The 16,064-nt window shown below is 41.8% G+C and overlaps 4 protein-coding genes across 5 annotated transcripts in view; 2 read left to right on the top strand and 2 right to left on the bottom strand.

Annotated features, from left to right (window-relative positions):
• The window catches only part of LOC108037236 (potassium voltage-gated channel protein Shab), a 61,366-nt gene extending 49,483 nt beyond the window's left edge, over nt 1–11,883 (top strand). Inside the window, 6 exon segments of the mRNA XM_044457875.1 lie at nt 2,770–2,883; nt 5,961–6,098; nt 6,100–7,105; nt 7,301–7,494; nt 7,552–7,828; nt 9,392–11,883. Coding sequence (XP_044313810.1) covers nt 2,770–2,883; nt 5,961–6,098; nt 6,100–7,105; nt 7,301–7,494; nt 7,552–7,828; nt 9,392–9,600 — 1,938 coding nt within the window. The 3' untranslated portion in view covers nt 9,601–11,883.
• On the bottom strand, nt 451–2,743 carry LOC108037237 (chromatin modification-related protein eaf-1). Of its 2 annotated transcripts, none has more exons than XM_017113766.2 (3): nt 1,985–2,743; nt 1,759–1,929; nt 451–1,447 (listed from the first exon to the last, which is right to left on the bottom strand). In XM_017113766.2, the coding sequence occupies exons 1-3, from the start codon at nt 2,010–2,012 to the stop codon at nt 549–551; spliced, it is 1,098 nt and encodes a 365-aa protein (XP_016969255.1). In that variant the 5' UTR covers nt 2,013–2,743; the 3' UTR covers nt 451–548. The 2 variants fall into 2 exon arrangements, with proteins under 2 accessions (XP_016969255.1, XP_016969254.1); XM_017113765.2 differs by having other exon boundaries at nt 451–1,456.
• LOC108037240 lies at nt 11,874–13,160 on the bottom strand. Its single transcript, XM_017113767.2, has 3 exons — nt 12,729–13,160; nt 12,142–12,668; nt 11,874–12,080 (listed from the first exon to the last, which is right to left on the bottom strand). Exons 1-3 carry the CDS (start codon nt 13,129–13,131, stop codon nt 12,033–12,035), a joined length of 978 nt encoding a protein of 325 aa, XP_016969256.2. The 5' UTR covers nt 13,132–13,160; the 3' UTR covers nt 11,874–12,032.
• A 798-nt stretch (nt 13,161–13,958) lies between these two features.
• Nucleotides 13,959–16,064, top strand: LOC108037235 (odorant receptor 63a). Its single transcript, XM_017113762.2, has 10 exons — nt 13,959–14,089; nt 14,148–14,244; nt 14,512–14,656; nt 14,706–14,900; nt 15,047–15,151; nt 15,209–15,374; nt 15,422–15,527; nt 15,591–15,695; nt 15,771–15,926; nt 16,008–16,064. The coding sequence occupies exons 1-10, from the start codon at nt 13,959–13,961 to the stop codon at nt 16,062–16,064; spliced, it is 1,263 nt and encodes a 420-aa protein (XP_016969251.2).

The following is a 16,064-nucleotide window of genomic DNA, read 5'->3' on the forward strand; positions in this document are numbered from 1 at the left end:
TAACATTTTCTCAGTCTGTAAGCTAATACTTTTGCTCTGCTAACTTCATAATTGCTTTCTTTCTAATCAAAAATAATATACATCGGCGAAAATGTCTTTTAATTTTGTACATTTTACAAATTTGATAATGAAAAAGTTTTTTTCCTTAAAACATTAACTCACATTTCTTCACAAACAAATACACAGTTTTACACCTGCTAATAAAAGAGTTTTGGAACATATTTTGGGTCTTACTAAGGTATATCGGGTAATATCATAATCATAACCATTTATTCTTGGGCACAGAGTATTCTATTTATTCTAAAAAAATGGAGTAGGAGTTAATTGAGCTGATCCAATAATATACAATCATATGTTATAAAATAAAAAATTTTAGTATAAATTCTTATGTAGAAATCTAGGAAACTAGGTGGTTTACCCAGGAAAAAGCAAACAAATATTTAAAGGAAATATATGATTTTATGGAAAGAGATAATGTGCAAAGAAAACTTGTACAATATATAGAAATAAATAAATACTTAAGCACAGATGTGAATATTAAACAGCAGCTAGGTGAACTCCATGTTGGCATAGGGATTCGCATTCGCCCTCGGCAGGCTGATGAAATCACTGGGACCGGCTCCTCCACCGGTGGGGAAGGCAGGCCCCTGACCTTGACCCTGCCCCTGACCTTGGCCCTGTCCCTGACCTTGACCCTGCCCCTGACCCTGTGCCTGCCCCATCTGCTGCTGCTGCATCAGCAACTGATGCTGATGGGCTGTGGTGCCAGGAAGACTGGGAGCAATGGCAGGAACTGCCGTGGGGCGATCATATTGCTGCAGTGGTTGCTTCAACTTCTCCAGCAGAGCGTGCAGATCCACCGTGAGCTTCGGCTGGACAATGCCCTCGGCCGCCTGGAGACCCACCATTTGCGAGGACAGCGCGTCCACATCCTGGCGAGCGGCGAACAGCAGCTGATCGTGGGCGGCCAACTGCAGCTGGGCGATCTGCGCCCGGATCGCCGAGGCGGCCACTTCCTGCTGAGCGGTGTGCAGGGAGGCGGTGATGCTGCGCACATGGTTGGCCGACTCCTCCAGCTGCGCCTGTGCCGACGAAGCCACCGACTGCGCCTTCCGGATCTCGGTGGCCTCCAGCTGCACCCTCGCCTGGGCCACGTACAAGTGCTGGACGAGATTGCGCAGCTCCTGGCGCCGCTGCTCGGTCTCGTCCTGTTCTGCATAGGCATTGGGCGATGCCTGGGGCATCCTGCTCAAAGGACATCCCTGCTGCTGCTGCTGCTGCTGCTGCGGCTGCAACTCCATCTGCTGCGTTTGCCAGTTGGGTTGGTAGAAGTCACAAATGGCGGATCCTGGGGCGGCGGGGGAGAGGCTCTGACCAGCGGGACTGGGGACCATTTGGCAGGTGTTCATTACATTTGGATCCGCAGCCTGAGTGCCCGTGCCGACAGCTGTGGGAACTAAGATTTCAGGGATTCAAAAAAGCTAAATTAAATCTTAAAATATAAATTATGAGGAAATACATAGGTATTCCAAACCTTAGCCCCCGAACTATATACAGTAGAATCCGGTTATAAAGACTCTGCTTATGGTATCCGTCCGGTTACTGCGACGAAAACTCGATGGCTTGGTTGGTCTCCATACAAACTTTTATGATATAAACCTATATGGTTATTGCGTCTTCCGGGTATAACTACGTAAAATCGTCGGTCCCTTGAAAGTCGCTATAACCGAATTCTACTGTATTACATAATTCACCCACCTATAGGATCAGCTTCCAGCAGTCCTCCAGAATTAGATCGCTCCCTTCTCCGATCCGCATTTGCATTCGCCTCGTAATTACCGCCCACTGAAGAAACAATCTTTTCGCGATGTTTCATATTGCTTGGCTGTCCTCCTATGCCGATTGCGCAGATAATTATAGACAGTTGAACTGCTGGCACAAGTTATTAATTATCTATAATATTCCCTAATAGATTTGAGCTTACCGATCCAATGGAGATTGCTTAGGCGCATTTAGAGCACATTTAGACCAGTTGAAGACGGGTTCTGCGGCAGCAACCATTGAGCTGGATAATAGCTTCTCGGCAGTATCTCTTTCATTAGTTTAATATGGTTTTCAGTCGAAATAAATCGAGAGAAATATGAAATTTAAGCGTTGACTTGCTGGGTTTGAATTTGCTAAAGGGTCCTTACAAATATATTTATTGATGATATAATAATAATGATGGAAAAACCATATTTTAGCTATACAGAACCCGCTTGATATTAAAATATTATAAAAGCTTAGTTATATTTTCTGCGATTAAAAAAAAATATATGTTTCAGATTTTCTGATTGTTTTGAATCGATTAAATTTGTAGTGTCAATCTAGCTTTAAAAGCACATATGTAGGTGCTCTTAGTGTTATCTGCTTGTCTCCTAGAATAAATGAGGTGGTAGGACTTCAGTTTTCGCTCAGTGTGCTAGAAATGGGTCATATTTACAGGCTCAAAATCACCACCACCAACGAACCACATGCAGGCAACAAACACCAACACCCTCACACAGCTTGAGCCGCATGCCAACAGGATTATTATACCATTTTTCTTGCTAATCTTATGCCAAACAAAAGTCCTAATATATAATATCGAGAGTTACTCAGCATGTTCGGCATGACCTGCATCCGGTGATCTTACTGTACATAAGCCTAGATATATATTCCGATTCCTAACTATCGATGCCAACGAAACACTCACGTGATGCCACCATCCCAACACCCAACTATTTATAGGAAGTGGCCGAGCTGCGCCGCCAGGTGGCGCTGGAGAACCTGCAGAACCAGCGGATGGACAACCTGGAGCAGGACGTGCCCGTGGAATTCGAGTGCTGTTTCTGCACAACCAAGGTAACCTTGGGATAGGATTGCCTATGATCCAATCCCATCCCCGTAGCTGTGTGCCCACCTCGATGTTCCCCGTTTGCAATGTTCGAGCCGCTTTTCCGTGTAATGTGCTCTAGTTTAGTCGCATGCCTGCACCCCGATTATCCTTATCATTGCTCTTTCGTTCCGTTTCCGACTAATCTCAACTAAACCGAACTTAGATCATGCTAAACCTGTACATAGCGCCGCATAACCGCCATTGGCAGACTGTGAAATTGTTAACCCCAGCATATTGAACTCCGATCCAGACGAGACTTTTGATCCTGGGATGGGGTGTCACAGAAATCTATTTTAAAAGGATTTTTAAAATATTTTTTTAAAATTTGTTTTATTTGTGTTAGAAAAATTTTTATATTTTTCAATAAGAGTAGTATTATATTTATACCCTTGCAGAGGGTATTATAATTTCAGATGATTTTGTTTTATCATTTATTATTAATTTAGATATTTATATTTATTATTTAAAAAACTATACATTATCAAACCTTAGTGAAAATGATCTATAAAATCTTTTATTGAACTTTAAAGTTATCTGGGGAAATTCTTGATAGATTTCTGTGACTCTTCCACTTATAAATTAGTAGAGACTTGAGCTTCTCGCATAGGTCCTCCCAAATAAATAGGCGACCCGTACTCGACCCGAAGTAGTTGGATTGGTAAAACAGCGATAATGATACCAATACCGATACCAAAACGAACGTTGTTGCAGGATCGCATTTGTGTTTTCCACGATAAGGAGTATAGCATCAAGCGGCTGGCCCGACCGCCGCCCTCGCCCAAGAACTATATGGCCCTCAAGCGGATGCTCGAGGAGGGCACCATCGACATATACTACCTATGATCTATGAACTATGAACTATGATCTATAATCTATGATCTATGATCCATGATATATGGTACAACCTATCCGAGATGGTAACACCACCCAGCAAAACCACGTGTTGTCCCACTTTTCAGATCGTTTCGTTTCACTTTTGATTTGTTTTCATTTTGATTTTGGCTTCCTGTGCGATTGGAATTGGATGGAAATGAAAATTTTATGTTTTGACCTTGTTTCTTTTTCGTTTCTTTTCTTAAAGGGTTTGCCGGGATGTCATGGCGAGTGTATTCCATTGCGCGCGAATAGCGTTTAGCCAGATTCGAATTTCGATTCGATTTGACTCGATTCGATTCGATTTGACTCCCCGACGAGTTCGCTATATAGAAAAATCGGAAATACTTAGTGAGCCGGGACGCATCGAATGCGTGAACGGAACAGCGAATTACGATTAGACGTTAACTAGCTTTAAACTACCAACAAATTACTACTTAATGTTATTATTACTACTACGATTATTATTATACTGTTATCAACGGGCCTGGCGTGACGTGACGTGAAAGCTAAACAAAGACATAGCGAATTCTAAGAATTTAATTAAATTAACTAAAGCCTAATCTACCATCTAAAACGCAACCAGGAGAGGAGAGCAAAGCAAAGCAGCATGTGTTATTATTTAATTTAATTTAATTTAATTTAAAATGTGTACCAAGTGACCGGAGCTTGAGGGCTTGACGAAAGTTTAAATCGATTCATTTTATTTACACTAAGCACGTAATTACAATTAGCCTAATACCTATTTATATCCTAGCAAAATGGCCTAAGCCTTAATTATAGTAGCTGCAACTTGCAAAACGAAAAAAACCAGAAAACCAGCAAAAACAACGAAAATAACTATGAAATACGAAAAAGCAAAAATACAATTGTTTAGTTACTTGAACAACCAATGTTAACGCTCTCTTCATTATTAGTTTTTTATTTCCTGTTATCACTCAACCAAATCAAAACAAAGAAAACCACAAACCGAATGAACAAATTCTGCAAATAAAAATACAAAACAAACAAACGAATCTATTTTTGTTGTTCAACTTTACCTATTCGCACTCGAGTTTTTGGCACTCCACTTCTTCTACTGATTGTTTCCGTATTGCTCGCCTAGAATTTTTCATTTTTGGTATCGGTTTTAAATTCGATTAGAGTACTTAACTATATTAAACGTTCGAGTTATGGAACCACTTCAAAGGCAACTCCTAGCGGTTTGGTAAGTAAGACGTTCCTGCGTCTGAATATCGAAACAAAATTTTCTTGCGTTTGCTCAACTTGGGGATCTATCAGATCTGTATCTTACACATATCAGAGAATTGCAGGAAAATAATACAAAATTCGAATTGATAATTCCCAAGTTTATTCCGATTAATCATTTTTTTTAAAAGAAGAACCACTCCCTAAAAAGTTTTTAAGCAATTTTATATTTTAAGAAATTAAAACCAAAAAAATATTAACTGGTATTTTATTCCTGACTATATTTCTCAAAATCAGTTTTCTTGCTTACCTTAAAAACTATATTCCATTTGAATAAGATATTTTATTACAAGTATTATTATCTTAAGAATTATAAACACATTTTCCAATGCCTCAAATAACAAGTTGAGAACTCGCACTGCCTTTGTATTAATTTATTAAATATGGATAAATGTCAACAATAAATAGAGCTGCACGTTTGAGTTTTACTTGGCGCCTCCTAGTTGCATGTTAATTTTTGTTATTCAAGCGAAATATTAAAGAAACAAATCGCACACAAATACAAAGCTAACTCCAGACAACAGGTACACCAACCTAAATCAGACACTAACAAGCAGCCAGATAACATTCCGCTCAACACTCAACAAATATTTGAAATAATGGTCACTATGATCATATTTCATGTACAGATACATCCGATATGGTAGAGGTTTATTTTTATGAGCTAACAAAATATTTCCAAAATATATATGACAGTTTAAGATTTAAATTAAATTTATGTTAAGCTGAAATCAGGCACAAATTATTAGATTTTTAATATGAATAAATAACATTGTATTTTATTAAGGACAAAAATCTTATTGTGAACATTTATTAAATATATACCCCTACCATATCGGCACTATCATTGGCCTTATGTTGTAACCCTAACCGACTGTATCTGAAACTTATATCCCGAACCCGAAACCCCGACTCGTTGCAGGACTTCAAGGAGTTCACGGATGCGGAGGGCGTGATCTCGCTGCCCACCTCCGATTTCCACAAGCCGATCTGTCTGGAGATGCGACTGGCGGCGGCGAGTCGTCAGGCGGGAGCCTTTGGTCTGCTGTCGCCGCTGCCGCTGCCCCCCGCCCCCGCTGCCCCACCATGGTCCGCTCCTGGCCCTGCCCCCGCCACCCCCACTGCCCCCCTCGTCCTGCGCCGCCGTCCTCTTGCCCGCCATCTCGCAATCTTCGTCCACATCCTCCTCGTACGGCACCACCACCTCCACCACCATCGCCCTGCCCCTGGATGTGTCCCTGCGGTATGGGGCAACCATCTGCAGTTCGTCCAACTTCAACCACAACTACAACAACAACTTCAACACCACCACTGTGGGTGGGGCAAATGGATCGCTGCTGTTTGGGGGTAACTACAATGGGAGCAACAACAACAATGCGGATCTGGCCAGTGTGGATAGTTCGGACACCTATGCCAGCTGTCAGACGCATCCGTTCCTCTCCCAAGGAGACCTCACGGCGGACTTCAATGACGAGGCCTGTGCTTTGGACATCGACATGGATAACCTGTACATAAATCCCCTGGAAAGGGAGCAGCATCAGGGGATCAGCAGCTCCACGGGCTTCATTGTGGGCCTGCCAAGTACCCAGTCGTCGGGCGGTGGACTACGTGCCCAGGTGAAGAAGAGCGCCTCGGGCGACACGGCCCTGAGGAACTTGGCCTCCGGCGGCGGAGCATCCGGCGGCCTGAGTCCCCTGGACGATGTCTACCAGAGCTTCGATGTCCAGGAGCTGGGCAGCAGGGTCAGCTTGAACGAGAACTCAGTGCCAAAGCATCGGAAGACGCGGTTCCAGCAGAGCTTCACCGCCATTCGACCAAGTGGAGGTGGTGTCACCGGAGGCGGAGTCCTCGCGGGCATCCGGCCACGCGCCCGATTTGAGGACACCAAGCTGGACGACGAGACGGGGGCGCGGGCACCGGACGGATCCGGCAGCCCGGCGGCCAGCGGATTCGGCGGCCAGGGACCCAAGAAGAAGCGCTCGGTCTTCATGCCGGGCAAGAGCCTAGCCACTGCCACCAAACTGATCAACCAGCATTTGTTTGGCATACAGAATGTGGGCGCCAAAGGTCAGTACATGGATTCAAAGTTAAGAGTCTTATAAAAAATATATAAAAAAATTATTCGACAAGGAATATTAAATCTTAATCAAAAGGGTTTACTTACCTGTTAAGTTTTGCAATAAATTTACCATTTTTTATTTTATAAAAAAAAAAAAAAAAAAAACCTAATCAACCCCTTACTAAATCCCCTTTGATTTATAGCCAAGTTCGAGAGCAAGCATTCCTCTTCGATAGACTCGATTGACGCCTCGCCCAACCTGGAGCATCACCGGCGCTCCAAGTCGATCCTGAAAAACAAGTCTGATATCTCGCGCGTCCTGTCCGATCCGGAGAGCGAGCGACTCCTGGCGGACAACATGTCCGGCTCCGGTGTCTCCGACAACGGCACCGTAATGGTTCGCTAGCCTTCTTAAACATATTCCAGTATCGTGTATTAACTATGGATTTTACAGGGCGAATCCGGCAGCGATTACTCACCGAATAAATTACCTCATTCAGTTTTAGCTAAGTCTATATCCCCACCACCCCTCAGGCACCGCACCCTAATGCACCAGCGCTCAGGACCAGCGACCTTGCAATCGAAGCCCACGAAGTTCCAGACGCCCCGTTATCCCGAGGAGCAGGCGTTGCGCCAGGTGAAGCCGCTCCTCTCGCGCGCTCCCCCTTCCACATCCGCATCCGCATCGGCGGCATCCGCGGATGGTCAGCAAACCAGGGACAGCAGTCTGGGTAGGTGGTGGCCAAGCTCGGCACCAGCTGGCAGTGATGGCTACTAACTTCAGAACTAGGTTTAGCGATTATTCCTAAAACAAATTTCAAACATAATAAGTATGTTTAGTAGGGATTAATCCTTTAAAAAAATAGAAGAACTTATCATATCATGCTAATTAATAGCTAGTATATCTTAAGCCCTATATTCGTTTTTAATCTAAGATTATTTTCTTTAATTTTTAGTCCTATCATTTGTTTTACTTTGCCAAAAGCAATACCTTTCCTTATATGGAAATACAAATGTGGGAGTTAGTGATGCTTTTCAGTAGTAAATTTTTATTTTTTGTTAGAGATCTACATTATAGTTTAGGTCATTAGATAGGTGCATTATGACTAAAACATACATATGAGGGCGGAATTATCAATTAGGACTTGTGGGAATAGTTAAGTAATCGAATATATTTTATCCAGAACCAAAAATATATAAAAATTGGGTATACTTTCCATCACTGCCAGCTCGCTCCTACTCCTTGCTTCTCTCTCTCTCCCTCTATCTCTGTCTCATCCTGTAAGTGCGTCCTGGGGTTTCTTTCGGCCATGACGAAACCAGAAATCATCTACAACCGTTCTTTTATCTCTCCCGTTTCCCCCCGCTTGCTGGCTGGCCGTCAGTCACCGTGTTCGATGCCGCCTTCTGAACCCCGAACTCCACCCTACTACATCGCCATCGCATCCACATCCGCATGACCCCATGAACCCTCAGATACAGACACTGACACACTGACACCCCACGGAGAAAGGCCACCGCCAGGCGGGCGATCTGTTAGTATTACCGATCCGATCTATAGTGCTTACCCTCGGCACCCCACTCACCCCCGTTCGAAAGTCCAGAGTTCGCTTAGCACCCAGCTGGGATCCTATCATCCGAGCTTCAGATCGATGTTTGCAGCTTTAGAAGTTGAGATCACCCACCCATCACTCATTCACCTTACACAGAATCACCCACATGCCGCTTTCTGTTTAGCACTTCGATAATGACTTACCCATTTTATGTAGAGACGAAATATTTAAGGTATTTTTATTAGTTCGATGCTTAGTGACTCCTTGCTTAAAATAGAAAGCAAAGCCACAAGTAGTCAAAGTTAATACCCTAGTATTTGCTTCAAACATCTGGAGATCTAATATTTTAGGGTCTATTAGTCTTTTCCACACTCATTTCCAAAACATTTATATTCATAATTTAAAAAAACAAACATATAAATCGTTTCTCCTATATGATAAACGCATATAAAACAAAACAAGTTCTTTCAAATTACGTTTCATATATGATTTTCAATATTAAAACGGTTGTATCTTATTACTTCTAAAAAGTGAGTTGGCCTAACCATAAATATATAATGCATTTTTAATTATAAATGATAAATATTTCAAGAAACAAAGCTTAGAAAAATCATTTAAGATACAATTAGTGTACCTCCTCGCATAAAATGGGTTATGTATCGTTCACCTATCCTGTGTAATCGGTTGTGATGATATACCTATAAAGCCATGACAATAATCACCTCCCCTCTTGCCTCACAGACTCGGAGACGACCTTCACATCGCCCGTGAGCAGTCGAGCTGGAGAGGATCAACCCACTGCCGGACAAGTCCCCAGCCAAGTGCCAGTGGCTCCTGGCCAGGAGGATCGCGACGAGGAGGGGGAGGCGGAGGCCAACGACGAGCAGAGGGCCCTGCTCCAAGGAGCCGACGCCGAGGAGGCGAAGAGGGCGGGGAACGAGGGCACGTAGCAATTAGGGACCCACACACAAACCAACACCCCCAGAAAAATGTAAAAAACAAAACTTATTCCAAGGGAAACCCACACATACACAACACACCCACACACACAACACACCCACACACACAACATACAAAAGGGAAAACTCAAAGTGATAGCAAAGTTAGCAAACATGGAATGTGAATTATACAAAAGCAATGAACAGTATCCTAGTCTAGAGATGGTGAATGGAGATGGTCCCTGGCAGATCCCCGGAATTCGATCTGCGTATTTTTACAAAACGAAAAAAAAGGAAGTGCAACCCGAACGGAGCCGCGCAAGTCGTACAAACAGCAAACAGCTACAGCTACATAAGAAATTATAATCTTATAATACTAAACGAAATGCTACAGTGTAAATAGCAGAGCCCAATCCACTCGTGTACAGAGCAATACCTTATTTACCGCCTTCAGGACACAGCTAAACAGAAAAAGTATATAGACGAAATCACCAGAAAAGCCTAAATAGCAACAAATGAAACGGAAATATTCATATTTTGAATGCAACTTATAAGTATATACAATATTATAGAGTATACACGCATCGCAATTGCAACTCGCATATTTACACACTATATATATATACAAACTAAACGATATATAGCTCGAACTATTTTTCAAAAACCACGCGCTAAACCCCGCAGATCGGAGGCTTGAGGAAGTTATAGGCGAGGAGGGGACATACATATGTACGACAGCCCCAGTAAATTAGATCCGCATTGCATATATCTGTATGTAAATCGTTCGTTCGCGTATCGTTCAAATTCATAATGTCAAAAAAACGTAGTTGAAAATCGTTGGGCAACCAGTTCGTTTCTATATCTATAAGTATATGTGCGTGTGTGTAGGGCTTAGGGCTTATCGATAGAGCTTGGCTTGGCTTCAAATCCCCCGATATAATCTGATTTGCCACAGGAGATTGGGTAAATGCAATATTGCTTGGATGTAGATGTTGTTATTTATTATGGGGTATGGGAAAATGCCATTCGAGAGTGTCTTGTGAGAGGGGCTAATCAAATCTCTGGAGATTTCAAATATTTCCTTAGATTTCTGTGGCACATCTACTGAAGTTCTCGCGATGGTATTGATCCCACCCATATACATTGTTAGTTAGTTATGGAGCGTGTATGTGTTACGTATGTTAGTTAGTTGAGTTAGTTAGTTCTACCCTAGGCAATCGATGTTTAGTTCCCTAGTCCTCCGTTCTCCGAATACGTAAGCAATAAAATTGAATATCTTCGAGAATGAAGAGCGTGTTTAGTCAATTATTGCAACCCGAGTTGTTAGTCCCCACATTCCATTCTGTGTATGCGTGCGAGAGTGTTTTGGTTTTGGTGTATTAGTATACCAACTTGGCAGGTTTCCATATCCTCCATGGGTTATCCCGATCGATCTGTCCAACAACTGGCTTGGGTTTGTCCTGTTTAGTTGCCTCTGCGATGAGCCAGGATGCGAGTTAGCCTCTTAGAAACATATCAGTAAAGGGAATACGAACTCACTCACTCACACACACACCCAACACCTCTCACAGATACACACATCCACACACACACCCACACACACTGTAAAGAAAGATACACAAATTTTATTACGAGACGATAATAAAATGTCTCATCGTCCGCTTTTCGAATTGATAAGAACACAAGCATTAACACAAAAACAGAACTAAACCAATCAAAAAACGACAGCAAAAAACACTATTCGATAACTAATGTTAAAGCCAAGAACTCGAAGTAATATAGTTAAACATTTTTAGAATATGTGTACGTATTAACAAATGCTTGAGGCATCCAAAAATTTTGTAAGCAATTCATTTAGGATTATCTACACGGTTTTTTGGTGAGCACCGGCCACATTCCGCCACTCCATATTCTTAATTGTAACTTTTGTAAATACTTATTTCATATACAAGCCCCTTGAAAAGCAGTTTCAGTTCTATTATTTTTCGAAACTCATTTATGCCAGCAGCAAACGAATTGAACTTGAAATAAAACTAACGAGATATATTAAGTAAATGACGAGCAGAGCAAATACACGACTTAAGTGCAACACGTGCAAACGCAAGATGTTATTAATATTTAAATTATTTACCTAACGATACATACATTTTAATGTAGTCTGACGACGACGACGATTGTAAATCAGCTAAATTGAATACCGGAAATCGTTGGCAAGCATACAAATTTATTAAAGCGTATTTAAATCTATATGAGCGAAAAGTCATGAAAATATATAAATCATTGAGTAACATTTAAGCGTGGATCTTTATTTATGAGGCTAAAAAAGGTAAGATAATAATGGAGATACATAAAAAGTATTTATTGACGTGAAATCTAAAAATTATGGTATTAAAGTCTTAAAGGTATTAAGATTTATATTAGAATTCGATGTATATCTATATATCCTAGGGCTGGCAGCGGTATTCGAAGTAGGCCTTATCGATGAGCATTTTCTGTTTGATTAAAATTAAATTATATTAAGAAATATTTATATTATTTAAAGCATTATCTTACATTTTCTTCAGAAAGAGGTGGGTCCAAATATGTATGCAATTGAAGAGGATTCTGTTGACTAGGATCTCTGATCGCTTTAATCCTTCTGAAGAGATTTGCAATGGAATCATGAGGTTGTTGTCCATGATTTATATAGTAACAGTATAGAAACTCCAGCTTCTTACAGTTCTGTATGATTTCTATAATCTCTTCTGGGGATATGTAGCTGAAGATACTCTCCACATATAAAGATCGAAGTTCAGTTAAATTGGCCAAAGAGGCTAAACAATTGGGTCCACCAACATTCAGCGAGAGTTTAGTTAAAGAGCCGATCTGTGATATCAATTCGTAATCAGATCGAAGTTTGAGGCAGGTGCCCCGGATCCAGAGTTCATCCAAATGGGGAAAGCATTTCAGAATAGTTCCAACACAATTGGAACACTTGGCGAATCCAAAAAGTCGTAGTTCCTTCAAGTCAGGAATTAGTTGGAAAAAGTCCTCAAGGTAACAAATACAAGAAGGAATGTTTACACTTAAATAGTCACGAGCTGAAACATAATGGTATCTTTGTAAAGTTTTCTTTGTATTAACGACCCATTAGTTCTTACTAGAAGAAGAAAATCGCAGGAAATCCTCAAGTCTGGGAATTTTCCCCAGGCAATGCCGCAGATCGATTTTGTTTTTTGCTTTTGTGAGAATTCGAAAGTCGCGGACGACGTAGCCAAGATCCTCTCTATCACAAGCATGTCCTTGTGTCACACCCAGTGTTCTTACATTATTTCCCACGATTCTCATCAGTTTAACGGCCAACGTCGAGTAATATAACACTGGCTTATTGCCATTGGTATCGTTTCCATGGAATACTGGATAAGGCGCAGGCGGCCTGTCCATCAGAATCTCTCGAAACCTCGTGAAGGATTCCGCAAGATTTACGAGGTCCTTGATGCTTAGATACTTTAATATATGGTAAAGACAGTCGTCATTTAAATTCAAAATACTTTGGACACCCATTTTCTTGTTAAGGTCTTTCTAACTACACGGTAAGATTCGAACTGAGAAATATTGACAGCGAATGAGACCAATAAATAGGCACATAACTGATTAAGGGTTATTTGGTGTTATCACGATTGTACCAAAAATTCTATTGGCATAAGTGCTTATCTAGGGGTTCTTAATCCGATTCGCAAGAATTGTCTGTAAAAATAAATGTTCTTATCTCAAACATTTTATCGCAATTTTTTCAACTATACTTGGAGATATTAGCAAATGTTGGGCGATTTGCTTATCATGACTTTCTGGGGATTAGAATACGATAGCTGAAACTGCTGTGAAGAATTGATTGGATACCAAACAGGTACGAAAACCTTAAAATAAAAGAATTTGTATCTATTATTTATCTATTCTAACATCACCAAGTATCTTACATATTCATGTTTTATTACATAGTCTGTTTCACAACCTCTAGCGGTAAAAAGCCGAAAAGATTTTTTACTTTTCCAGCAAAGCTTTTGTGGAAAACTTTCCTTTACGGGAGTAAATCAAAGCTAAATGTCATTTAAGCTTTTACAGGATTTAATAACTGCTGAACTTCGTGTGGATCTAATTATTGGACGGCCTAATTAACCACAGGACATGTGAGAATCACTCACCCCTTTGTCTTCATTTCTCCTGCCCCAGGAAAGTATTTCAATTATTTAGTGAAACTTGTCCCACGTAATGGGGCGTGGTTTCTTGCCTCTGCCGCTGAACTGTCTAATTAGTGGCAGCCTCGAAAGCCACGCCCCCCCGATAGTCCCTATAAATGCCCGATTAACACAATTAGTCTACGATTAGGCGACATGTACTCACCGGAAAAGGCGGCGGAAGTCAAAAAGCGGAATTATCGCAGCATCAGGGAGATGATCCGACTCTCCTACACAGTGGGCTTCAATCTGATGGATCCCTCACGCTGCGGGCAGGTGCTCAGAATGTGAGTATTAATGTTGGAGAGGGTAGTGATATAAAGATCTACTATATCACATTATCAGCTGGACTATTGTCCTCAGCCTGAGTAGCCTGGCTTCGCTCTACGGCCACTGGCAGATGTTGGTCAGGTATATTCAGGACATTCCCCGCATTGTCGAGGTAGGTCACTAAAATCTATTTAACCTCACGAAAATAAGCTCACATATTTAATATATATATTAAGGAAATTAAATGTTTTATAGAAAAGGTAAAGGTAAGACAGGGAGTGCCAGCAATCGATTTTATTTTCAATTTAAACATTTTTATCATATTTATAGTCTAGATCTGTTAATATTCTTTATTATTATGTATAGCAAAATTCAGCGTTTACTTAAAAATACAGAAAAATATATATTATTTGATGTGTTTTTAATGCTTATTTTTCAGACAGTTAGCACCGCCTTTCAGTTCCTTTCTTCGATAGCGAAGATGTGGTATTTTCTATTTGCCCATCGCCAGATTTACGATCTATTGCGAAGGGCCCGTTGTCATGAGTTGCTGCAAAAGTGCGAGCTTTTCGAGAGGATGTCAGGTGGGTTCGTTGCAATGGAATTAACCTTCTCAGTATTCCATTTCCATAGATCTCGCTGTGGTTAAGATACTTCGTCAGCAGGTGGAGTCCACGATGGATCGCTACTGGGCAAACACTCGGCGGCAACTTCTCGTCTACTTGTATTGTTGCATTTGCATTACCTCAAACTACTTTATCAGCTCCGTTGCCAGCAATCTCTATCGCTACTTTACACGTCCCCAAGGATCCTACGAAATTGTATTACGTAAGTGTAAGGGATAGCCAACCTCAAAATGAAAGAAAATCCTAAAGTATCGTTTTCCTTCACAAGAATTTATTCTTTAAGCTTAGTTGTTAAGAAATGTTGATTATTTTTTAAGAAAGATTTTAAATTACCTAAAACATCTTCAGCTCTGCCATCACTTTATCCAGCCTGGGAAGACAAGGGGTTAGCATTCCCCTACTACTTTATACAAATGTATCTGGAAACCTGCTCTTTATATATCTGCGGCATGAGTGAGTCAATGTATCTTATTCTTTATTGTCGACTATTTACTATTTTATCTCCTTTAGGTGCCATCAGCTTTGATGGAGTTTTCATTGTCTTATGCCTTCATAGCGTGGGGCTAATGAAATCACTCAATCAAATGATTGAAATGAGCACATCCGAGCTGGTTCCTCCAGAACGCAGGGTGGAATATCTGAGATGCTGTATCTTTCAGTACCAACGGGTGGCAAAGTTAGTATTTTTTGACCCCTTACCTTCCCTTTTAACCCGTTTTAAAGCTTCGCAGGTGAGATCAACGACTGTTTCCGGCACATAACCTTCTCGCAGTTCCTGCTCAGCCTTTTCGGATTTGGACTGGCTTTGTTCCAGATGAGCGTGGGATTTGTAAGACCCTGAATCGGGGAAATCCTCTAGAGGAATGTACTCTCCACTGTCCACTCTCCACAGGGCAGCAACAGCAGCATCACCATGATCCGGATGACCATGTACCTGATTGCAGGCGGCTACCAGGTGGCCGTGTACTGCTACAATGGCCAGCGATTTACGACGGCCGTGGGTGACAAAACGGGGGAATCCCCGCACTGATTGATGTCTAATTGCGTGACTAATCTCCAACTCCCACCGCAGAGCGAGCAGATTGGCAAGGCCTTCTACGAGGTGCGATGGTACGGGGAGTCCCGGGAGTTCCGCCAGCTCATCCGCATGATGCTGATGCGCACGAACCGGGGCTTCAGGTTGGACGTGTCCTGGTTCATGCAAATGTCGCTGCCCACGCTGATGGCGGTGAGTAGAGGGTCCTGCAGACCCCCTCCTCCTCCTCCTCCACCTCCTCCTCCCTAAGCATTCCACTTGATTGATTCGCAGATGGTCAAGACAAGTGGACAGTACTTCCTGCTGCTGCAGAATGTCAACCAGAAATAA

This window comes from Drosophila rhopaloa, unplaced genomic scaffold (assembly GCF_018152115.1).
Source record: "Drosophila rhopaloa isolate 14029-0021.01 unplaced genomic scaffold, ASM1815211v1 contig_163, whole genome shotgun sequence".
Taxonomy (NCBI): domain Eukaryota; kingdom Metazoa; phylum Arthropoda; class Insecta; order Diptera; family Drosophilidae; genus Drosophila; species Drosophila rhopaloa.

What these genes read in the sequence shown, in the direction of transcription:
- LOC108037237 (XM_017113765.2), bottom strand. Translation starts at nt 2,012, where the DNA reads ATGCGCCTAAGCAATCTCCATTGGATCG. An exon ending in AAGCAATCTCCATTGGATCG is followed by an intron (nt 1,930 to 1,984) that starts GTAAGCTCAAAT and finishes TTGTGCCAGCAG; the next exon opens with TTCAACTGTCTATAATTATC. An exon ending in GCTGGAAGCTGATCCTATAG is followed by an intron (nt 1,457 to 1,758) that starts GTGGGTGAATTA and finishes CTGAAATCTTAG; the next exon opens with TTCCCACAGCTGTCGGCACG.
- LOC108037240 (XM_017113767.2), bottom strand. Translation starts at nt 13,131, where the DNA reads ATGGGTGTCCAAAGTATTTTGAATTTAAATGACGACTGTCTTTACCAT. An exon ending in CCTGCGATTTTCTTCTTCTA is followed by an intron (nt 12,669 to 12,728) that starts GTAAGAACTAAT and finishes ATTATGTTTCAG; the next exon opens with CTCGTGACTATTTAAGTGTA. An exon ending in CACCTCTTTCTGAAGAAAAT is followed by an intron (nt 12,081 to 12,141) that starts GTAAGATAATGC and finishes TTAATCAAACAG; the next exon opens with AAAATGCTCATCGATAAGGC.
- LOC108037235 (XM_017113762.2), top strand. Translation starts at nt 13,959, where the DNA reads ATGTACTCACCGGAAAAGGCGGCGGAAGTCAAAAAGCGGAATTATCGC. An exon ending in GCTTTTCGAGAGGATGTCAG is followed by an intron (nt 14,657 to 14,705) that starts GTGGGTTCGTTG and finishes CCATTTCCATAG; the next exon opens with ATCTCGCTGTGGTTAAGATA. An exon ending in TCCAGATGAGCGTGGGATTT is followed by an intron (nt 15,528 to 15,590) that starts GTAAGACCCTGA and finishes CACTCTCCACAG; the next exon opens with GGCAGCAACAGCAGCATCAC.